At 41.2% G+C, this 26233-nt stretch overlaps 1 protein-coding gene across 2 annotated transcripts in view; it reads left to right on the forward strand.

Moving 5' to 3' along the window:
* LOC111865785 overlaps positions 1-26233 on the forward strand; it is a 325696-nt gene that overhangs the window by 230351 nt on the left and 69112 nt on the right. For both annotated transcript variants that reach the window (XM_023854066.2, XM_033751957.1), the window contains exon 4: positions 3009-3036. In XM_023854066.2, coding sequence (XP_023709834.1) covers positions 3009-3036 — 28 coding nt within the window. The remainder of the gene's footprint in view (positions 1-3008; positions 3037-26233) is intronic.

Raw genomic sequence — 26233 nt, forward strand, 5'->3', positions numbered from 1 at the left:
TAAAAAAAAAAAAAGATGATGGATAATGTCCAGAAACATAATATTGGTTTTAATGTACCATCGTCACAAACTTTTAGGCTGGGTAATACCTGTTTAGTATTAATAGGATTCCAGATGTTACTCATCGTTTGTCATTGAGGGCAGAACACTAGACGTTGTACAAAACCTAAAAATCTCTTAATACTAAACGTAATATATTGTGACACGTAGACCCATTGCCAAGTAACACCTGTGTAAACAGGCGACAGTACATAGCCGTTGCTAGGGAATAACTTTGTAAAAACGTTGTTCCCCCAGCAACTAGAAAACACAGAATAATGGAAGAGACGTTTTCTGTGAGGTCCGTGCCGAAGCTATATAACGAGGATTAGTAGAGAGCTGTAGTTTTGACAAGTGAGTAGCTGGTAGCTGAGGCTAGGATCAGTTCGGGAACCCAGAAGAATGAGAATATCTTCCGTTGGAAGCCTCTGCCAAGCAAGGGCTAGTGAAGACTGATAAGACTGTGTGTGCTGTAGTTACACTGACCTTCGGAGTGTGTAACTTAGTGAGACTGTCGTAGTTATTTGTAGTTACATTCTCTAAGTGTTCAATAAATCAGATCACCAATCCAAACTCCGTCTACAGTCACACTTATCACGTGACAATATAATCAGAAACATTTAGAACTGGTCTATTTTACCTTTAGTTGCATATGAGAGTGAAATCTGACCTCGACGAACCCATTTCCTCCAAGCAGCCGAGAAGTCAAGACCACATCTTCAACTCTGCAACAAAACAAAATTTCACAGATAACGACAAAGGATTTTCCATTTTAAGTAAATATCTGTGACTCTGGACTTGAGGTTATCGCATCGATGACTGCAGAATTCTATCTTCTGCAATATGAAGCTTTGTATCCCGGCAGAAATTTAGGAGGAACCTGTCATCTCCTTCTTCAGAGGCGAAGTGTGCCTTCTGCAATTTTCCTCCCAGTTCCTTGCTTTACATACGCTTTGACCCTGTTGATGGTGGTTCGATGATGATGACTATGTAATCAAATATGTTGCTTATAACAATTATTTTTATAAAAATTATTTCTGGTAACAGACCAATAAGCCGATCACAGTGGCCGCGAGGTCTAAGGCATGAACTATCTTCGCCCGCTTGAATACTGGAGTCGTGGGTTCGAATCCCACTCGAGGCATGGATGTTTTTGGGCGTTCATTCTGTGTTTATGTTGTTCTGTGTGTAGGTAGCGGCCTTGCAACAGGCTGATCACCCGTTCAAGGAGTCCTACAGACTGTGTATAGGATTAAGAAACTGAAAAGCGTCCAAGGTCCAAAGGGCTGTACAACTGTAGAGAAGAAAGGGAAATAGAACAATAAGGAGGAGCATCCCGTGAGAACCTCAAATCTCAAAATATTTTAATGTATGAAACCAACAGAATATTCTCAAGCTTATGGAGCGACTCTCGGCGGGGTCTTGGATTGGATATTCGATTCATTGATCACTTTAAGGTCAGACTCGTGAATACACTTAATTATAGCATCATAGCTATTTTCCACATTTTAAAAGACACTAGAAAAAGTATTTTCTATCCTGCAGTGTGTTCACTAGTAATTACTTAGTAACAGCTTTAAAAATGGCTATTCCTCTGCTTCACTGCTGAAGTTTTTCTGATTGGAGGACTCCTTCCTTCTTGTCAAAGTCAAAGTTAAAATCAAAATCACATTGCTACTGACGGTCAGTCAGTCAATAAGTCTCGGTCTCGAGCCCCCGTCTGGAGCTCATGACCAGATATTTATTACTGTTTGACAGTTACGGTCTTGTATTTGTGGGGCGCCCTCTCTGATGAGAGGACGGGTCTGTCTTTTTATATGCTGTTGGCCCTTGCCAGCGCAGTCTTTCTCGAGTCAGAGTCCCTAGGGACTATCGACCCCATTTTACTGTCTCAGATTTGAGACTTTCCTTTTCGTCGCCTCCTACGATTCGCAGGGTCACGGTGGAGGTATTTGACCCCGCCTCCACACGGGTTAACTATTCTTGCTTCAGTTGTCCTCCTAATAACCCTTTTGCACGGACCGAGTAGGAAATACCATTTTCAACAGTACCTCTATTTTTGCATGCGTATTCCTTTGCCGCAGGAACATGTTCACTGTCGTTTCCTAGATACGCCTTTGGTATATTTGCTTATCACGCGGTCGTTGCATAGTAACCGCTCTACACTCTACAATATTAAAACTTAGACTGAATATAATCGCCTCAACACAGGTATCAGTGACGTGCTCTTGTGAATATGTTAATGAGCCCTTCGATTCCTGAAAATTCAAGAAATTTCTTGAATAGGTGAGTGACTATCAGATTCTCAAGAACGACACTACTCCAGGGATTCAATTAAATTATTTAGTAAAACGATAATTAAGATAAAATGTCTATCATTAAATTTCGGGACTAGATTACTGAGCAGTTTTTTATTCTGCCAAAGTAAAGCATGTACAAATGGCGATATGTGTGTTTGTCTGTTTCTGTGTGTGTGTGTGTGTCTGCATGTGTGTGCGCGCGCAACAGACGTCTCAAAATTGTCACTCACTGTGTCCCTTGTATATTTCAGTGTTGATTAATTTTATCTATATGTATAGTAGATCCGACCAAAGAATTCCTATGCATGGTGAGTATAAGAGTTACTAGGAAGGGACAGCCTTACTATACCATCCTGACCGGCCTGCAGGCGCCCCTCGCCTAAAGCTATAGAACGATTTAACCATACAAAAGTGGGAGAATGGGGGTGGAGTAAGGGGAACACAGGCCATGACGACGGACGGGGTGGAAGATAATACATGAGAATTCTTTGAACTGCTCCACTATAGTTCCTTAGACGGGTGTCCCAAACACAAATGTTATACATATTTGTAGATTTCACCACATAACTAAGTAACAATACTAAACGAATGCTAATATTAGGAGGCATAAATACTGATAAAAGAATATAATTCTGTTCATAACCTGAGGCCTTCTCTTTTTTATTTCAGTGACTGGATGACAGCAATAAGCAATACAGTGAGTAAATCTGTTGAATAATTTTATTGTTATATTTTATTTTTCTTGTGTCTTCACTATGTATTTTAAATGCATGCTTTTTGTAGGTCACTGCTCTTGAGAAGCGTCCTAAAAATTATTTGAACCGATTCATTTTTATACATAGTACAAGGTATCCTGTCTGTAAGGCATGGTAATTTTTTTCTCTGAGGCTCATCATTTCATTGCTTGCAAAAAAAAAATATTATTTAGATTAAATTTTTACTACTCTTACTAAGTTATGATTATGGGCCGCGCCATAGCTCAAGCAGTTAGTCGCTGGCTTCCCTCCGCGGCGGCCCGGGTTCGATCAAGGGTCTGGTCAAGTGGGATTTGTGGTGAACAAAGTGGCGCTGGGGCAGGTTTTCTCCGAGTACTTCGGTTTCCCCTGCCAATCTTCATTCCATCAATTGCTCCACAATCACCCTCACCTATCATCTGTGGCTGGTACAATAGGCCAGAAGTGGCCGCAGTACAAGGGACTTAGTCCCACCCCACTAGCAATAAAAAAAAGTTATGATTAAATTTACTAGCCTTAATTCATCCGGTTTCTTGTTTGTTTCTTTAGTCATTGTGTTTGTTTTTGTGTGCTAGTTTTGTATTTGTGCTGACACCTGCCTGTTCAGTTCAGCATGTAAATAAATAAATAAATGTTTAATTATTGTAGTAGTAGTAGTATTTTATTCTCTCCTTTCAATGATTATTTTCAGCAAAACATATTGTGTTAGAATTGTGTATATTTTCAACAGTTATTACTACGTAATGAATTACGTATGTTCATGTCCCTGATTACAGACATAATTATTCTTATTCATCGCAATATATAACTTGTAGACTTCATGAGCACGTGACGATTTTAAGCAGTATCCGTAACAAACTCTTGTTTATTCGGGGGTTAACATCGCAACAAAATATGACTTGTATTGGCATTCTGTGCAGGTTCAATTTTGGTTGGCAATTACAGTTTCTGCTGATGTAATGGTCAATGAATATGCAGATTTGCATTATATGAGCATCACTACTTGCCCTGTTAATGTGCTGTCGTGTAATGTATGTCGTATCCTTTTTTTATATGTCCGTTATTATATATGTCCGTGTGAGTCTACGAAGTGTTTATTATACTGGACATCCGGTTTCGTAGTTATAATAATGAGAATATTAAGGGTACTATCTTCTGGGATGTAGCGCCGTTTAGTCCGGTAGATCACTGATGCTTCACAGAAACACACTGCCTCCGGAACGTCCGTGAAATTCTAACGAATTACCCGGCATTATATCCCAGAAGATGGTTATCTTCATGACCATCGCTGTGAGAACCTCAAGTCCAGCAATGAGCGTATTCTGTCTATGAGATATTGCTAATGTAAGCCCATTGTTGCTATTTTTGTACGAAGCCAATAATTGAAGCTTATGTTAATGAAGAGACCGCTAAATTGGGAATGCTTCCTATCAGTCCGTTCGGACTAGTTTATCTTCCTGTTTGCTGTCTACAAACTTAAAGATTAGAATATACAAAAATCGAATGTTTCTCCTTGCTTTGTATGGGTGTGAAACTTGGATTCTCACAGAATCTGAGCTTTTGGGAATGGGGCACTAAGGGGGATATTTGGATGTAAGAGGGATGAAATAACAGGAGAGTAAGAATTTTTAAATTTCTATTCCCGGCAGGGGCAAGCGATTTCTTTCCTTCCCACAGCGTCCAGACCAGCTCTGAGGCCCACCCAGGCTCCTATCCAATGGGTACTAGGGGCTCTATACCTGGGGATTAAGCGGCCGGGGCATGAAGCTGAGCATTCACCTCCATCCAATGACAAAGTCAAGTGTGGCTGAGCTATACCTCCACTCCTCCATGCGTTTTCATGGTATAATGCTTTAATACGTAATTAAGTGCAGGGATAGCTTTATCTTGTATCTTATAATTACTAAATTTACAAATCTCGTCCCCCGACACTAAACTTAAATATCTGTACAGAACTGTTAGGCTTATTTTGGATTGTATCCATCAGTGATTGAGACTAGCTCTTTCTATCGGGCCCAACTGAGTAGGTTTATCCTGCCCCATCCACCTGAGGACGGAGACAGATCCAGTCTCCGAAACGTAGTTTTTTTTCGTCTATACACCAGACGATGGATAGAGTCCAAAATAAGCCTAATAGTTCTGTACAGCATACACCATCGTCAGAATCCTTTCAAGTCTATTTAAATATCTGGTTATGAAGCTCTCTTTATGTCACATGTCTCGTTCCTGCATCCTGTAGTGACATATTCATTCGAGTTTTGTGTAATTCATTGAACCTGGTTCCAAGCAGTTAACATGACGACAAATGTGATATCTGAAGAAAGATTTAATCACAAAGCAGCTTCTGGCTGAAGGAAAATATGAAAGTTCTTTCTGTTGAGCTTATTGGCCAAGGATATTAAAGATTCAATAGTCTTTTCGGAAACGATTCCTTCTTTACTTTGAAATCTTTTCCTCTTTGTCGTTCTGCAGATGTGCCTCAAATTCCTCTCTCAGAATCCACTTATGACTTAGGATATACTCACATATATACTGTCATGTGTATGAGTGTGACTGTAGACGGGGTTCAGACTGGTAACCGGATGTATTGAATTCTTTCATACTCGCGTGACTATATAATTCACTATTACACACACACAAACACACTCACTAGTATCCATAGTCACGTCTTCGCTATCCGTTGTTCGGTAGTGGCTTTCAACAACGGACATTCCCCTACCTCTGGGTTTCCGAACTATCGCCGGCCTCAGTTACCAGGATCTCTCGGCTAATTGACTGTCTCTAGACTTGCCCTGCTTATAACATATTGGCACGGACCGCGTAGAAAACACCACTTCCCATTATTGTTCTATCCTCTCGTTGACCTGGAAACATGTTCATACTAGGAGAAGAGCACAGATACGAGGATAAATAAGTACTTTACCTAAAAAATGGAAATAAATGAGTTCAGGATATAGACGTGCATTAGGAGAAACTTCTGCATTTATAAAGGTTATCTAACATTCCTAGGGTAGCAGGATGTAGGAGCCCACTATAAACTACGCACGTGGATACAATTGGGGAGAGACAACAAATACATAAAGAATTTTATTGCGGAAATATCTTTGTAAACGTTGGATATGAGGTTCTCACAGTCGTGACTATGAAGATTACGGTTCTTAACTGCAGCGCCCTTGTGTTTTAGAGAAATCCCGTCGTTTCGGAGGAATATACCTCCTATTTTAGCACACAAATGTAAGCCAGCAAAGAAACCAAGAGGAACAGGTAGCAAGGCTGAGCGAGTTTCTCCCGAAACGTCAGACCCTATATAAGCTACAATACATTACAACCTTGTTTACATCGATTAAATGGAGTGGAGACAGCAAGATAACATTAATCATGTTACCATTCGGCGATTTATGGTACACTTATTGAAAACATCGTAAAGTAACTCGCACATAACTCTTCAAGACTGAATAAATCAGTTCCGCTCTCGCAGGTGTAATGCAACCTAACAATGCTGAATTGTATAAATAGCGTTTTGAAGTTACACATAAAAGATTTATCTGATAATGAGATATATAGAAACCCATCCCCCCCCCCTTACTTATATGGTTGGGTTGAATAGAATTCACTGAAAACCATTTACTTAATAAGGACACCTATACACAACCCGCCTCTTCTTGCAGCGCGAGATTCCTTTTCTGTCCAGTAGCCCTGCTCAGAGAAGTGGGAAAGCGAGAGACTCCCAGTTACCGAAATACTATTCCTTCTTTCAACTTCTTCCACTCCCTCGCACACAACCGCCATTTTTCTCAGCGGAGGCGCGCGGTAGCGTAGTTGTTCGAGGCACTATGCTACAAGCCAGAAGGTTGCGGGTTCGATTCCCGATGAGATCACTGGATTTTTCAACTGATCTAATCCTTCCAGCCGCACCATGACCCTGGATCGACTCAGTTTCTGACAGAAATGTGTATCAAGAATCTTCCTGGGGTAAAGGGCGTCCTGGAGGCGCATAAGACTGATAGCCTCACGGTCATCTGCGAGTCGATTGTCTAGAAAATTTGGGAGCCTCGACGTCTCACAACCTTGTGGGCCTCAACGGCCTGTTACAGAGATACCTTTACATTTTTACCTTTATGTAAAGTTCTCATGAAAAATTGTATTTTCTAAACAGGATACCTCATAGTCAGGTAAAGTTCACCGATTTTTCGGAGGGAGGAGAGAAAGATTTGCACGACTCCCAGAGTAATGAGACAGAAAAATATGGATATGAGTCCCGCAGGATTCGGAACCAAGATTGACGGTGCTGGCGAAGATCAGCAGAAATTTTCCCGATCGACCGACATTTCGAAGTAAAATACGCGAAATCTGCTTGCTGACTGCTTCCTGCCCGTGGCCTATGGGCTTATGATTCTTCACCGAAGATGGAGACAATACGACCTTCCAAAACCTCTGTGAACTTGTACCGGACTACACGGCGTCACATCCCTGAAGATTTTTGTCTGCTGGCATATGACATAATGTAGTTTGGTTGAGGTTAGCGATGTTTCGGAGGAACGTGTTATCTCAAGCCCATACCACGAAAATATCAGCAGCAAGATCCCCCAAAATATATTTCAGACTGCACGGCGCCACATCCCAGAAGAGAGTAATCTTGATTAATATGGTTTTTTTTCTATTTCTCATACAGGCTCCAAGTTTTAACGCTCGCTCGTGATTCGGTGAAGAAAGCCTCGTTCGTTTTCAAACTGTGGTCAGAAAGTCAGTTTTACTCCAAGTTATTAAATTACAGGGCGTGTATTTAAAATTGATTAATGCTGCAATTTTTCAAACATATTTGAATTATTCGTATCATGCGTACAAGTCAGCAATTAAAATGCTGAATGCTCTTTGTGTAAAGAACTCATTAATTAATTACAATATTACAAAGCTCAGTGAATTTTGTCATTACACTATATTGTAAAACCAATTGACAATTAATGATAGAGGCAAATTGGAAACCCGAATAAATTTGAATTTTGCACAGCGATGAACTCAAATTGTTTTAAATTCTGAACAGCATCCCTACCAAGCATGAGAGAGAAAGAGAGAGGAAAACAGAGTAGGAGATGAGTAGATGAGAGGAAAACTCGTGGGATATTGTTTTCCAGGCTTCGCCTGCTAGTCTCCTAATAAGAGAATATGAAGAATGAGTAAGAGTTAGAGTCAGAATTACTTCACGACTGGCGGTTTAACGAAGAATCACTTCGTCTTGGCGCCAAGACCCTTGAGGTTCACGATCAGAGAATTTTTTACCTCTAACTTTGCTGTCATAGTATTTATGTAACATCCTCTCTGACGAGTAGATGGGTTTGTTTCTTATGACTATGCTTCGTTTTTGCCAAATGTAAGTATCACACATATAGCACGTTATTGAAAGTTCTTCATTATGCACTGTATGCAAGTACTCTGTAAGCGCAGGTTTTGCAAATCAGATCATGTCAATCTTACGTATCCATGCTACAACGGCAGCTTAGTCACTTGAACGGTCGTAAGATTGACCACTGCCAAGTTAAGCCTCTTATATTTATATGTCCGGCTTCGCCTTGTTCTATGCTGCGTGTGATGAACAAATTTCGCTCAATAATATTGTCACGTATAAGGAGTTCAGCGTGAAGAATAATAATGGGTTCCGGGTCTAATGATTGGGTTTATTAGCACTTCTTTACTATTACAGTCAATTATACCAGCTCACACATTGAACTCCTTCTGAACAACGTCTTTCTGACAAATCTCTCTGAAGGATCTCGGGCTGAACTCTCTCTGCTTGAATCCACGAATGAACCCACTTTCATAACTGCGAAAGAACCCAACAGAGAGCACCGCCTGCAACAGTTCCATTACTGTTCTTGTTGTCTGTTGTCTGGGAAACCGTGTGTTAATTCCGAAGCAGCGGATTGGTTTCTAAGTGTTTACAGCTTGCTACCTAGCAACGACTCGCTAGTTCCTATTCGTTGTAGCGGGAACGTGGTTACTGAGCCGTTGTTCGGCAATGGAAGTCCACTCCGGCTTCACTATTCCGGCTGTCAGTTAAGGATTCAGTTCCTACCGCACAGGAAACACACGAACACTTTTAGAATGACCATGGTGTAATTGTTGTAGTAAATAGTCGCTGTTTATTCTGAGAGCAATCTTAAATAAATAAGAACACTCTATGAGCAAATTAAAGAAGTTTTGAAGGTTAAACAGGCGATACATATAGTGATCACTGTGCTTTAAAGGGTGTATCTTTAGTTATCATAGTTTCATGTACCACAATATCCCTTTCATTAATATATTAGGAACAAGTTTAAGAAAAACAAGAAAAAAAGCGAAAGATAAACATGAAAGGAGCAGACATACAACGTTCAATTATGTGGAATACGACCATATGCCTTCAAGAATAGTAGAGCACATATTCGAACTTCATTAAACCTATAAATTATTATAGAAGCATGGGCAAAACAAATAAATATACGTATAAGTCTGAAAAATATGTGTTGGAAGATAATTATATTTATAGTAAATGGTGGGGGCCTCATATTTGTTTTGTCCTCAAAGAAACATAAATACAGTACACCAATAGGGGACTTTAAGACAGATATGGGCATGTAGCACGCATGGAAATCTGAAGGCACGATACCTCATGGAAGACCTAGGGGCATATGGGAAGACGTTCAAATAAAACTTAAATAATTTGTATGGGAAAATATTGAGTCGATTATTTTGATTCAGAATAGAGAGCAATGGGGCACTTTTGCGAGCACGATAATGCAACTGTTCGCCAACATTTTCATACCGCAAAACCCTTAAAATAAATACAAAAATGTATGTGACCACCTCCCACTCCCAATTATTAAAGCTATTTGGATTAGTGACAGAGAAATACAGCACTTCTGCTTTTATAGATGTCTTAAAGGGGCTAATAGTCCAGACCTTGCTGCAGCTGCAGATTATCATGATCAGCATCATCATCATCATCATCTTTGTATACAAGTGTGTACACACAACTGAATTTTAAATAATCCTTAAGAAATCGACAGTTCTGGGGCTCACAACCCATAGAATGACAAGCGTTAGGTAATGAATCCTTGGTTTCTATAAAACTCTGGGATTTCTTGACTAGCTGAGCACCTATTAGTTCCTCATCAAAGATTCTGCTTTAAGTTGTCGTTGTACGTACTCCATTGAGCATGATACACGTATATTTCGATACAGAAACTTTGATCCAAGAATGATCAATACTAAGGGATGTCTTTGAGTCCCTAATGACGCCCACCAACATAAAGGTTCTTTGAATTCAGACGCTTTGTAAACTTTTATATGAAAATTGATGTAAATTACTGTCCTACGCGGCCCCCTTGCACTGCCTCACGTACTGAGTTCCACGAAGTGAATATCAGAAATGTGTTTCGGTAATTTGCATTATATAAAGAATGCTCAATCCACACATTTGCGATATGGTACCACACTTACACTGACCGAGCATATTCGTTATAGGTACCTACCGAAACGTCAAGAGAGAAAACTGCATTAAGTAATGACGCCAAATTTTATCTATTTCCGACAAAAACATACGTTCATAAAGCTAGAGGATGAACGATGTCTCTTGGTATATGAAGTCATATAGTCTGGTAGAGGTTTATCGACGTTTCAAGGGAAGGTACTGCTTCCATGTTCAGGATCCAAAAGTAAAGCTAGCAAAGAAACCAACAAAAATATAAACACGTTTGCTGGTTGCTTCATATTCGTTATATACTCAACATTGGTGATGCAGATAACATGTTCCTCCAAAACGTAGATGAAATTCTATCGGACTACACGGCGTCGCATTCAAGAAGGTATAATACTCTTCACAGTCAGTGACGTCAGAACCTTATATCCGAAACAAATATTCTGCCACCTCTCTATCCTATGGTCATCCACGGCCTGTTACAGGGATAGATTTTTTCTCTTACCTCCGCATGTTATATGTGCATATACACGTAGTATGTATAACACAAAACAAATTCAGATGGAAGTTTTGGTATGAACACCAGAAGAGCCACTTGGAAGACCTACGCATAGATGGGAGAATAACAGACCATAAAAAAAAATAGGATTGGGAAATTTTAACTGGATTTACCTGGTTTAGGATAAGGGCCAGCGGCGGGCTCTTGTGAACACTATCATGAACCTTTGAATTTCATAAAATATCAGGATTTTTTTATATATTTCTCCACATACCTATACTCAACAGGCAAGCGTTCATGCTTCCACTAAACTTTGGTTTGAAAATTAAATTGTTAACAGTTTACATTTTTCATTTGTATTTTTATAGTATTATTACGTTACCATGATGTGTATGTGCTGACNTTCATGTACTATAATAAAATGTATATATATTAAAAATTTGTTAAGATTTATCATCTTATACGTCGTATTTCAAACTCGCGTATTATATCATTCTTCCGCTATGGGAGTCGTTCTTCCTATATTTTGTGTATACTGCGTCTTGTGATGTGTCCTTATTTTTTGGCTGTGTGCAGTGATGGCGAGCCGTGCAATAGTTTAACGTGAATAACACACCTGAGGATGGCACAGTGATGCCGAAACATGTAGTGAAGTGACATGTGAGATTGTGTGCACTAGAAGACGGTCAATACATACACATCATGGACGCGAATCAGTGCAATAGGACGCTAAAATACAACATTATTACGTTATTCGTGATATGATGTAGCGTAGCTGGTTGAGGCACTATGCTACAAACAGGAAGGTCGCGGCTTCGATGCCCGTTGTATTCACTGGATTTTTTTTTTTAATTTATCTAATTCTTCCAACCGCAATATGGTCCTGGGATCGACACAGCCTCTAACAAAATTGAGTACCAGGAATCTTCCAAGGGGTAAAGGGCGGCCGGCGCGTAAGGCTGACAACCTTACCGCCATCTGTGAACTGATTTTCTAGCAAATATCAGAGCCTCAACGTGTCACAACCCTATGGGCCTCCACGGCATGTTACATGGATAGCTTTACATTTTTTTTTTACTTTCTTAACTATTAAGTCATTCTAAAAAAACTCCGATTAATGGCCATTAGTGCCAGCTTGTAATGAATATGTGAGTATCTATATTGATACTTCACTTAGGCGGTACTAAGTAGCGACTCTTAGTCTTGCTTTATCCTGCGTCAAAGGCTATTAATACGATCGCATTCTCCGTGTTTGAGCTAAACGTTTGATGTTCAGAGAGCGTATTTTCGTTTATCGTCATATTCTGTCAATCACGCACACCTGAATGATGTGATGGGTTCAGTGTTGGCAGAATGAACGAACCTGAGACCTACAAACAGTTTCATATATCACAAGGCTATATTTAATTAAACGCACTGATATTTGAAACCATGGAATAATCGCATTACGCAACTCTTCATTAGCAATATAAAAGTAACAGAGATGTATATTTACACTAATATTGTATAACCCCCGTTGAGAATTCAGAGGGATGTATCGTTATATGTTACGTAAGCTTTCGTACTACTGAATCCTCCAGCCTTCTCCCGTATTTCTTTCTAGCCTTGTATTTTATGGAATGACGCGTCTGAAGCCGACATTTAATACAATTTCCTACGAATGATACGCATTAAGTATTTAATCGAAAGCCATCTTCTTTATTTAGCATACTACATTTTGCATAGCCACATAACGCGGTAGCGCAGTTGGTTGAGGCACTATGCTACAAGCCGAAAGGTCGCAGGATCGAATCCAGATGAGATGGATTTTTCCAATTTACCTAATCCTTCCAGCCGCACTATAGCCCTGTGGTCGACTCAGCCTCTAACAGAAATGAGTACCAAGAATATTCTTGGGTTAAGGACGACCGGCGCGTAAGGCTGAAAATCTAACAGCCATCTATGAGCCGACTGTCTAGAAAATATGGGAACCTCAACATTTCAAAACCCTATAGGCCTCCACGGCCTGTTACAGGGATACCTTTGAAGAAAGCAGTCTTCTGGGATTTGGCACCGTGTATATGTGGTGTTAACCGACGTTTCGGAGGAACGTATCGCCTCCATCTTCAGGGTAGAAGTCACCGCCGTGAAAGCCTCAAATCTTACAGGGATACCTTTACTTACTTTTACTATGAGAGTATTACTAATATTCACATAATAGACACGATACGCTGAAACTAAAAACTACTCACTCGTTGGTAACTTACTGTATAATTTACGTTCATACAACATATTAATGTTCGAAAATTCTCAATTATGTTAAGCAGAAATTGCATGTTTTCACAACTTATATCTCACTTCGTATATGGGGTAAAGCTATCCCTGTAACAGGCCGTAGAGATCCATAGGGTTGTGACAAGTCGAGGCTCCCACATTTTCTAGACAATCTGCTAACAGATGGCGGTGAGGTTGTGAGCCTAAAGTGCCGGCCGCCCTTTACCCCCAGGAAGATTCCTGGTACTCATTTCTGTTAGAGGCCCACTGTACTCCAGGCCATAGTGCGGCTGGAAGGATTAGGTCAATTGAAACAAGCCAATGACATCGGGAATGGAATCCGCGACCTTTTGACTTGCAGCAGGGTGCCTGAACCAACTACGCTACCGCCTGTATATAAGGATGGAATGAACTGCATAGTATCTGCAGTTAATAAACGCCTCTAAGGGCATGGGACACGATGGGATGTAATCTGCCTATTAAGGCCAGTTGCAACTTCTTCCACAGTAAAATCAACCTACCTTGAAAACTTCGATATTGGTCATACAAGCAGCTATCCCATTCAATAATATTTTGAAAAAAAATCTCTTGGACCACGTATTTATTCCTGTCTTCCGTATAACTTATACCTGAAGTTTTAAATTAAAAATTCTGTTTTTAAAACTCTTAATTAATTCACTTTACATGTCCTATTATCACAACATATTTCGGCCTACATGAATGAATTAAATAGTTTTATATATTAAATTATGATTTTTAAAAGTTGTAGTATGAGTTACAGGGAAGACAGGAACGAATGTGTGGAAACAATACAGTGCAACAAGACGCTGAAATACAACATCATAGATTTCTTGGAGTTTCGAAGCACAAAACTGCTCAGATTACAAGCATGGAGTGTCTGGCGACATCTGCCTGTTGAAACACTCCAGCAGCATGACTTACGAAGTATAAATTTATAAGCCGTTGTTCTACAGCAGAATCTTGGATTCTTCTTCTTCATTTACACTTTTTGAAGTAACCATCATTGTTCCTGTCCCCGACTTATGCAGTTTCCTTCATTCTTCTGTCACTTTACGCTCTCTTGCGTCCAAATATTCTCCTCAGCACCCCACTCTGTCTTCCTCCATCTGTTCTCCCCTCTTTCGGCGGTTTTCAGACTTTCCACAATGGATTTCCCTTAGCGTAGCGAAGATTTAATCTCGTCCCCTTTCTTAACTCTGTATGTATGTGTGTGTGTTTATATATAAAGAACGCCGCTCACAGTGCCTGCGCGGTGTAAGGCATGAAGTATCTAAGCTTGCTCGAACGCTGTGATCGTGGGTTAGAATCCTACTTAAGGGATCGATGTCTATTTGTGTTGTCTTTCGTGTAGACAGCGGCCTTGCGTCGGGCTGATCTCCTGTCCAAGGTGTCCTACCGAATGTGGATAGTAAGAAATTAAAAACGCGGCCAAGGCCTAACAACGGGCTATAGAGCCATTGATAAATGAATGAAATTATAAAGTCTTTTCAATTCTTTGTTTTAAAAATCAACGTGTTTCTTTTCGCCAATTAATACTGTCACGATTTTAGGGTTGCACGACTATAGACGGGGTATAAATTGGATCTTGGATTTATTAGCCACTTGTACACATCACTCGGAAGTACAAGAAATAACAGTGCTATCGCTAATCTCCACACTTTAGAAAGTACCACAGTACCCGCTAAACTTTCTCCAGTCTGCTGTGTCTTCACCATTCGTTCCTTGGTAACGGCTTCTAACAGTGCAGATTCTTCAGCTTCCCGTGTGCAGGTCCGCTTGTCACAGACACCCGTACAAAACTCTTATCATTTCCCAAATCTGACAGCTATCAACACCGGAATTGTCAATCCAGTTCTCTGCTGCTACTGCCAAATATATCGTTGCCATCTCTCAGCAAGAGCGTCTCAATTATGTTCGACTGATTCTCAACTGACTCTCAATCATCATCGATTTTTGCCGAGCTTAACTGCACTGCCAACTTCCAACTGACTCAATTATGAACTCAGCTGGCCTGGGGTCCACGTTGTACAGCCTCGAGGCGAACCTAACAGAAAACATCGGTTCCAACAATACTTTCTTTGTGGGGACTGTCGCAGAAACGTGTTTACCGAGCCGTTGCCTTGCAATGGAGAGCTCATATGTCTCCAATATTCCGGCCTTCAGGCGTCATGTCAGAATATGTATCAATATTTTACAAACTTTATGACATTTTCAGAGTTATAAGCAATTCCGTTTTATAGCAGAAGTTCAGGTTCTCACAGTGGCTGTATGAACAGTTATGCATTCTGGTATGTAACGCCTTTGACTTTCAGCTGTCTACACGGCTTTGTATCTTATAAGGTGGAACTCTTCTGAACTCAGTTTTACTGTATAATTTTCCCAGAATAGCCCGCTCCCTCCGAACTAACAAACAACTCGCCCCCTTCTTACAGAGGGGCCCTGCACATTGAAACCACCAAAACACCGTGACACAAGAGTAACAGATGATATTAGAGGGTGATAATAAATTAGCCTATTTTATAATCGGTTATAAAGACATGAAGTAAATTGAAAACAAGGAAACATATCAGCGGCGAGAGGCGCTCCGATCACTGTCAAATGAAAATGGCGTCTCAAGTGAAAAATCTTCGATGAGATGAGCAGAATCTATTCTTTGGCTCCCTAGGTCGCAGGACTTTGCTGCATGCGATATGTGAAAGACCAGGCATACCAACCTCCGATGTGGCAGTCCTTTCGAAAACGAATTTCACCGATCATAGCCAACGTCTATGAGTCACAGTTGCGGCTTTCGGGAGAAGAATTCGAATATAGCGTTGACGTTAGCAGAGTAATTATTGGAACACACATCGATCGTTTCCAGATAAACTTCATGAGTTTCCATGGTGTTTACGAGTTGTTTCGTGTTTGTATCTGTAATCGTTTCGAAAACAGACTAATTTATTTTCACCCAAATCGTTTATAATAGACCTGTACAGGATTCTCTCTGATAAACCAGATTTATCAAAAGGAAAACCACGCTTCCAGGCATCAGAGTAGCCAGTGAGCCCATATTGCAGGCCCTCCCTTGCGATTGATTCGTAAAGTATTGCACTTAAGAATTGATTCAATTAAATACGTTGCTGCAACTAATTACATCGGCAGGCGACTGTGCGCCCAATGTCGCGTGACAGACAGACAGAGATCTCAGTATCCTTTATGGAGCACTCGTCTTGCTTGCGAGGGCTCTGGCTCGTAAAATCATATTAGGTTTTCATTCTATAGAAGTGTGTGCACGTGTAGTAGGTAATACAGGGGCTGCATTAAAGGGCACATATCAGCAATAATCTTCAAAGAGAGAATCATATATTTCTAGGGTATATAACCACACCGTTTGCGGGATTGTAAAGTGTTAATTCCCCCCTTTTAAGTAAAGGGCCCTTCCATTATCGCTATCGTGTGAATAGCACTGCTGTCTTGTATTCGGGAGGTCATAAATTCAAATCTCAGCCTAGGGACAGGTACCAACAAGACTTTACTGTTGCCTTAAAGATCAAACCGCTTCACTCATGAAGCAAAAGTCTCGGTAAAAGGTTCAATGGACCCCATATAGGATCAGGACAATCTGGAGAAGACACTGTTCCTGCTGAGTATCTAACCCAGTCAATGGCCGTTCAACTCTCAGGCGAAAAAGGAATCGAAGTTAGATATCAGGCACCCATTTTAATATTATCCTTTCTTTTATACTTAGATCTCTTCTTCCTTTAAAGTTTTATGACTAATGTTTTTATACATTTCTTATATGTTTCACTTGTACGAGTAGTACACGTTCTGCCCACATATATGTACATAATTTGGGAAACCGTAAAGTGTTAAATCTCCGGTTTCAAAACAGGGTCGACCCAACGTCACAGTCGAATGTGTTACACTTATTTTTATTATGAAGGTCACAGGTTTAATACAATGACCCGGAGACAAGAAGTATCCTTAAGTTTTTCGTGGTCTTCCTAAATCCTTTCTGGCAAAGTCCAGATTATTACATCAAATTTGAAAGTGAATGTTCCTTCCGTATTCTATCCGAATCATTTGTATTAATCCTCATATTATTAATTACTATACGGTATATGAGATATTGGCAACAACATTAAGGTAGGGGGCAGAATTATGAAACCGATTTCAAGATCTTCCAGTTACGTATTTTCCATTACAATGACGATATCTGACGACACAGAGACTATTGCTGTCAGATCCACCTACCGGCAAAAAATCAGTACTACATGCAAACATCGCGTGCTGCGATCTGTCGACGCATTGTGTTGCCATAATCTGACACACCGCCATAAAGATATTATACAGAGCTAAAGAGCAAACGGTATAAATCATTATAACATTTCCATGATTATTCTGCGATAGCAATCGTGTTCCTCCTGCCGGCTGGGGCAGCTTAACTGGATCCTCCTTATAAGGGCCCAAAAGAATAAAGAGGCTCGCAGCGCCAAGGGTCGTCTCATAGTAATCTAATTTTTGCGGAATTTCATTCTCAGCGCTGTTTCTGCAGACATCAGCAAGAAAACTTTGGAACAAATTACTTTCTCCTGCAACTTGGGACCACATTCCCCTGGTGCATCTGGCCCAAAAGAAAAGCGACTTTAGTATCGAAGTTTCTGAGACACAGATTCGTTAAGCTGGAGAAGGAGAAACTGATTTCTAGGGCAAACGTTCTGTGTCCCTTTTGACAAAATATATGATATTAACTGTACCAGAGCAAAATATTGTTGTCGTTCTCATAGGCGTGCTCTTTCCTCGTGGACGGAGCGGCCGCGGGGTACAACTGACCGCATCCCTGAACCTAATACTGAAGTTAGGAACACGTAGAGCTATACCTCCCCTCCCCCTTACGTCTTCGTAATATCATGCTTAATTAAGTGCTAAATCTTTATTTCTTGAACCGGAATTTTCTCAGTCCGTGTACCTACAAGGCTATAGGCTGCAAGACCGAGGAATCCGGATTCGATTCCTCGCAGAGTCACGAGATTTGTCTCTTACTAACGGCGTTCAGATTGGCCCTGAGGCCCACCCAACCTCATATAAAACTAGTATAAGATGGAGTTCTCTCTTGGCGGTAAAGCGACGGAGGGCGTGAAGCTGACCACTCACTCTCGTCTAGCTCTGAAGTTAAAAATTCGTACATCCACTCCATGTAAGTTTTCATGGCTTGGTGAATAATAAAGCACAGTGATAATTTTATCTTTACGTTGCCTTCAAAATCAATGAAAATTAGGAACAAAAGACCACATAAAAGTATGGCAAGTTTACTGATACCAAACTCGCAGATTCTTCGCTTTAAGACTGAATAACGGCTTCGCAAACAATCATGTTTCCACGGCAACAATTGAAATACAACAGCGAGCGGTGTTTCCTATGCGGTCCGGGCTGAGGAAAAATAAAAAGATCGACCGAAAAAGATCTCTGCTCGTGAGTCTCAAGGGGCTTGGCCCCAAGTCGAACTGGTTGGCGTTAAACCGCCAGTCACGAAGTGACTCTGTCTCTGAGAGTGCCGACAGCCTAAAAGTTTGCTGCGGGACAGTAGTCAGCCGGTAAGAACGTGAGCACGAAAACTGAAGACATCGTTGGAATCCGTCATCGGGCAACGACTGATGAAGACACAGCAGACTGAGAAGACTTAGTGCGTGCTGTAGTGAACTGCAGAGTGTGTGAATTAGCGATAGCGCTATAGTTACTCGTAGTTACTATCCGTCAGTTTTCAATAACGCCAATTACCAATCCAAATCACGTCTATAGTCACACTCAATCACGTGACAATATCATACCTTCATTATTCTCTTCAGTTCTTTTCATTCTCATTACTTACATATAATTGTAGTGTTTTGCTATATTTATTTAAGTAATTTAATCTAAACGTATATGAGTCAGACATAAAGGTTCACCATTGCCCATTCAAAGTTCCAACTACTTGCGAGTACAAAACAGCTAAAGCCATAGAGCGATGACCTGGGGCAGGTGACACTTGCTCAGATGATAACTAAATACTCTCCCTTTCATGAAACCAAAATATTCATTACAATATTCAATAACGCCTGCTATTGGGTCCAATTCTATGCCATATGAATCCAATCCACACTATCAATACTAGAGCTTTATGACATTTTTAATATTATCCCTCATCTAAGGGTATGTCCCCATGTGGTTCCTTGCCTTCAGTTTTCGTACACGCCAAATATACGTTCTTCAACCTAGGGTAAGATACCAAATTTGACGCCTGTGTTAAACAACAGATAAAGCTAAACTTGTTGAAGAGAGACAGCGGGACCTGTCTGAGGAGTAACTGCCGTTGTCACTACAATTGTCACGAGGAATCAGTTGTAGCCGTACCACTGACACCACCAGCTTTATTTGCAATTAAGTTTTTTTAATGATAGTAATTACGCTTAGGATGTAGTAAGGAATATTCAAGGGTGACTTAGCCCGATTCTTGGTTTCAAGAATATGGCCTGCTTCACTTCTACAAAAACAAGGCAGGAAGCACCCCGCAGAGTTTTCCAGGAATTTCAATTCGAAAGTTGACCGGCGGGATCCTTTGGTAAAGTTATACTTGACAGGCTTTGAACCCCATACGTCAAAAGTGTGAAGGCCCAGATCCCACGTTTCTGGTATAATTTTTCAAGCAACTGTCAAAAAGTGCGTTAGGTCATCAAGGGTGAGAGTCGCTTGAAACAGGAAGACGGCTGGAGCAGTGAGCATTGGAGTAAACTCGCAAAATTCAAATTGTTCCAATCAGCGGGGCTGAAGCTGGAGAGACTTCTTGCCTCAAAGCAGAGTCAGTCTGAAAAAGTAGTCGCTTAATAACTCTCCGAGGATACAGCCGTAAAATTAGTGTCACTTCAAGCCTGGTTCAAAAGTTTAAGTTGGAAGTAAAATTATTTTGAAGCATGTTACTAGAACAGTGACAATCACATTAAGTAGAGTTCTCAAGTCAGAGTCTAACTGGCATAAGAACCAATGTCACTGCCTGAAATACTGAAACTGCTCATTAACCAGTGTTGTGTAGTGCATAGCATTAGTCACTCTTGTCTGCCCGCTAACGCGAGGCCTGGATGCACCTGAGACTGAATCACATTGTCCTAGTGCTAAACCAGTACCTATCACCTGTAGCTTCCGGCTCATCCCCCCTTTCTTCCCGAATAGTGAGCCTTTATAATAAGCTTACTGGCGCCCATCCCTCACTGTAACCCATATCCCGTAAACTACCAACATTCACAACAACAACGAAGGGAAGAAGAGGTGGATAAGAAGGACGCAGCAGCAACCTGCAAACTCGACATACCATCAGGTGAAAGGGAACGGTTAGAAGGAAGTAGCTCCCAGAGGTGGGCAGCGAAGAGCGGTTAGAGAGAGCTGGTGACCAGCCACATTGGGCCAAAAGTGGTAAACAGCGACGATTAGACAGTATTGGTTCCAAAATAAAAACATCCGCCCTCAGTATCTGTTGCTAGCCAGATTATGCAAGTAATGATATTTAGTTATGTGTGTCACTCTAGTATCGTCTATTATCACATCATATCATGTACGTATGTTAATAGGTCTAAATACATAAATTCTCTCTTGGCTTAATTTTATTTATTTGCTTATTTTTGTCTCTTTTCCAGCTCTCTTTCTTCCCCGTTCAATTTTATGTCATTCTGCTCTTTCTTGTCTATTTGACTACTCTATGTCCTAGCTCCACTTTTCGTTGCAGAAGCACATTATCACGATTTATATGTGTGACTATAGACGGGTTGTGGAATGATGAATGGATTTATTGACCGCTCACAAACACCATTCAGAACTACATGTAATTACAGCGCCATCTCTCATCTCCTCACTTTACAAAACCACTGATGCCGACACTATAAGTCTTCTCCAGCCTGCAGTGTTTTCAACAGCCGTTTCCTGGTAACGAATGTTAACAGTGGAGATTTTTCAGCTTCCCCTGCTCAGGTCTTCCTTTCAGAATTCCAGTACATAACTGCCTGCCAACTATCAACTGAACTTGGCTGCCCAATTCTCTTATTTTTAAACCCTCGGCTCGGACCGCGTAGGCAACACCGTTTCCCCCGTTGTATGCATAACCGTTTCCGCGGGAAAAATGTTTACCGATCCGTTGCCTAGAAACGTGTTGCACAACGTCGTTATTTATCCACCTGTTGCATAGCAACGGCTGTACACGCTTCATTTGTTGTTTTTTTTTTTTCCTTGGCACTACAGCTCCAGTGGGCTTAGGCCTACCTCCATGAAACTCTCCTTTCACTTCGGTTTTTCTAGATCTTACACATACGGTAGGACTCCTTGGGCGGGTGATCAGCTCGTCGCAAGGCCTCTACCTATAGACAAACACAGAAAAACGGACACAAACATCCATGCCCTGAGTGGGATTCGAACCCACGATCCCGGCTTCCAAGCGAGCGAAGACAGTGCATGCCTTAGACCGCTCGGCTATCGTGACCGGCACATTTGTTGTTTAGAGGTCTTTATTTAGCAGCGGGTCTATATGCCATAATATGAACACGGTTTTGATCAATAGGTTCCAGACACGGTTGTCTTATTTAAAGGGAAAAGAGAGAGAGAAAATTATTTTAAGACTCTCGGTTTACCGCCAATCAGTTCTTCTTGGCGCCAAGCCCTTGAGGTTCACGACCAGAGAATTAACCTAAATAATATATAAATAGCCGATTACGTCAGCCGAGTGGTGTAAGGCATGCACTGTCTTCGCTCGCTCGGAAGCCGGGATCGTGGGTTCGAATCCCAATCAGGGCATGGATGTTTGTGTGCGTTTTTTGTGTTTGTGTACAGGTAGATGCCTTCCGACGAGCTGATCACCAGACCAAGGAGTCTTACCGAATGTGTAAGATCTAGTAAAACCGAATTGAACGGAGAGTTTCATGGAGGTAGGCTTAGGCCCACTGGGGCTGTAGTGCCAATGAAATATATAAATATAAATATATATATATATATATATTCAGTTCGTACCTCACAGGAAACACATTACGTCTCGGCTACACAGACCAACCGGTTAATGCTGCTTAACGACATAAGAGCTCTTTATTGTGGGAACCATAAAAACATAATATACTGTGCGGGGAAAAAATAGAGTTGCGTGAAAGCAGCTGGTAAGTATTTTAATAATTGCGTTTCTTAGTTTTTATATATGAGATGGGCAAATTAAACGATTCTGAGCTGAATGGTAGGAAATATTCCCCGAACATTCTTCAAGAATGTAATTTGTAGGATAAGCACTTTAACAAATGCATGATTCAAGTGGAGCGTTAATCACAAGTTTCTGCTTAAATGCAGAAAAATCTGTATGTAACTAACTTTTGTATCACTGAATTCATTATTATTATTTTGAAGATCTCAAGTGTTACCTGACCGTCGGTCTGGTGCCATCAGTGAGATGCGACCCATCGGTTGAGAAACAATTCGATAGACCATCTGGACTGCGGGGGCGGACTGAAACAATACTGTGTTTCTGAAACAAGCTACAGGCAGCTGTTACTATCAACTGCATTGTACAGAACACGTCACGTGTGTGACAGCTGCGATTAAGCATTCCGAACCATCAACACAGAATTAATCCACCGGGAACAAGGCAGAATTTCCTCGTAAGTGGATGGAACCTATAAGGCCCTATTATACCAATTTCTAAAAGGGGCGCATTGAGCGGTATAGCGTAGCGGTAACGCTACGGACTCGTACTCGAGAGGCGACCGGTTCAAATCCTGGCCGAGACATTAGCTGTCATGATATTTCGTAGTTTTATCCAGTTCCTCCGTGTTATCAGTATCTCCGGTCTGGTCAAGTGGGATTTGTGGTGGACAAAGTGGCGCTGGGGTAGGTTTTCTCCAAGTACTTCGGTTTCCCCTGCCAATCTTCATTCCATCAATTGCTCCACAATCACCCTCACCTATCATCTGAGGCTGGTACAATAGGCCAGAAGTGGCCGCAGTACAAGGGACTTCGTCCCACCCCACTAGCATTAAAAAAATAGGCTATATAATATCGATTAGTAAGAAAAACTGGAAGGATTTTTTAAGTGGCCGTGACCTACTCGACATATTATCTCAACATTAACTTGAGGGACGAAGGAAAACCACGAAAGCTCCCTGTGTTTCGATCGAGGTTCGAACCGAACATATACCGGATGCGAATCTAGAGTGTTACCGCTAAACAAACCCGCTCGGTGCCTGGAAAATAAAGATTTAAAAATCGTACCCCCTCTTATAATGTGAAAGATCAAGTTTCGGACCATAAAAATAACTGTTGAATCAGGCTCATAGCTTTATGTACGTTAAGCAATGGAATAATTGTTTAAATAGGATGCATGTCAGGCCTACAGTGTTTAATGAATGTTACATTATTTACTGATATAGGATGCTACTCCTGTCACGTGATCTGTAACTCAAATGATCATGGTAATATGCTAGCAGCAGCCTCCGGCTTACGAAATTACACTTTACGAAGTTTCGCTTATACGAAGTTATCCAATGAAGCACACGCTCTCGGCTCTGCTTGTAATCCGAAAGTAGATTCGTTCATCTGGAATTCGTTCCGAACAAAAACGAACACGTGCTAACGATAATGGAAGAAAATGAACTCCCAGTTAGTCTTACGCACGGATATGGTGTACATCTTCCTTGTTTTTAACAATGTTAGAAATGTATGTTGGTATTTTTATGACATGTTCACAGCGTCACACAAAGCGTTTCCGAGGCTTTCGTTGCAGGCAATAAAATTCGTGATCTCAATTGTTCTGTTCGTTGTTTGCTCGTTCTGGGACGTAGCCCTCAATTGTAACGTTGCGCCCATTAGCGACTCACATTCGGAAATTTCGCTTTCCGAACTATCTAAAGGAACAAAAATGATAATTGTAAAGTTGTCCCTCTGCTTAATTAGGTAAGTATTATGCAATGAAGGCATATTGGAGGTACAGCTCGACCATTCTTGACCTCGCCACTAGATGGAAGTGAGTGGTCAGCTTCACGCTCCGGTTCCTATACCCCCAGGGAAGGAGAACACACTCCCACTTGAATAGGAGACTGGGTGGGCCCCTGAGCCTACCTGAACGATCCGGAGAAGAGAAAACTCGCGCACTGCCGGGAACCGAACCCAGGCTATCGAGCATGTAGCCCGTCATTATACCGACCGAGCTCTCCTGACTCCCTCCAGTTATGTAAGTATTCGTATCGTCATATGAGAGTGAGGATCAGACAATGACAATGCCCCATACTGGATTTGTGAGCAACATAGCGGAGGTTAAAGGGCATTCAAAACAGCTCGCAATTCGAAATTCCGAGTTATTTAGCAGAGTCGTCAGAAAGTTTGTGTTTCCGCTGTTTGTTATGCACTGTCATGTAGCTGGCTGGTGCCAGCGGGCGAGTTCAGAAGTCAGCACACGTGTGCCTTCAGTTTCGAAGTCTCTCTTCATATTCCAGGAACTCGCGACTTGGCAACTGAGACGTACGCAAACCAAAATGGGAAAGTAAAGGTGAAATTTCCCCCTATTCTTATAGAGCACCACGACGTGAAGACCTAGGGGGGAGTGGAGGTGTAGTTCCACTCGCTCTCAACTTCGACACTAGATGAGAAAAATTATGTTCCAAGAGCCTATTTTGCCCGCGTGGTCTACGGCGTGTACTACCTTTGATATTTCTATCACTGGGATTGTGGATTCGAATCCAAGTTGAACCATGGATATATGTCCGCATTGGTTCTATGCTTACGTTGTTTGTCGGTAGATGTATCGCGATGGGCTGATCTCCTATCAAGGGAAGTCTGCCAATTGTTTGAAAGATCTATAATTAAAGAAATTAATTCTGAACTGAAAAGTCCAGGATACTTAATCCGTAAAAGCTGATTAATAAAAATAATACTAATAATAAAGAATAATATAAATATGTCAAAATACACGGACAACTGCAACTTCAATATACCTGGTGAGAATGCCGGCTGTTATGAATAGCTACTTTCTCGGAGATAATTCGTAAAACAAAATATAGTTAACACGAATCGCTATTTATCACAGATATAAGGCTGTAAATGAGGGGTTAGAATCCAGAAAAACAAAACAGCATGTATAATTTGCCAATACAAAGCATATAAACATTAGAAATAGATTATGATATAACCAACACTATTATGCTACAAAACTACAAATAAAATTGTAAAAATTATTAAGAAACCAGCAACATGTGATTGATACAAGACGCACACCGCAGCAGAGAGTAAGAAGAATTTACTGGTCGACGCGTTTGTTTCCGTTTTCGTTGGCACGTATTTGTTTTTGTTCGGAAGTGATTCCGGCTGAGTACTTTCGCGTTCAGATGATATGCCGAGGGTATACCCCTCACTATAATTTCGTAATGTGACTCTTCGGAAAGCAAGGAGAGTGCCCAACAGGAGAGCTCAGAAGGGACGGCGCAATCCGCACCAGTGATCACAGAGTACAAACCTTATTTTGCAGCAGTCTTACACTTTACACTTTTGAGTCCCACCTTCTTACTGCTGGGTACTCGTTTTGCTTACATTTCTACCCTGAAGATGGAGACAGCATATTCCTACAAAACATAGGCGAACTACCGGACCACACAACGTTACACCCCAGAAGGCCGTGACCACCATCACGAGATATATACGGGGGAGGTAAGAAAAGAAATAAGATAAAAATAAGTAGTTTGGAGACAGAAGGAGGTATGGTGACTTGCCGTGTTTCCTGACTCCTTCAATCTGGTTATTTCTTGGCTTACTGTCCGACATAGACCGGTTATGGGGCCCACCCAGCCTCCTGTCCGATGGGTACCGAGGGCTCTTCCCCCAGTAGCAAAGCGGTCGAGGCGTGAAGCTGACGACTCACCTCAAACTAGTGCCGAGGTCAATAACAAGTGGATCTATAATCCACTCCCCT

Source organism: Cryptotermes secundus, unplaced genomic scaffold (assembly GCF_002891405.2).
Source record: "Cryptotermes secundus unplaced genomic scaffold, Csec_1.0 scaffold683, whole genome shotgun sequence".
In the NCBI taxonomy this organism is placed as follows: domain Eukaryota; kingdom Metazoa; phylum Arthropoda; class Insecta; order Blattodea; family Kalotermitidae; genus Cryptotermes; species Cryptotermes secundus.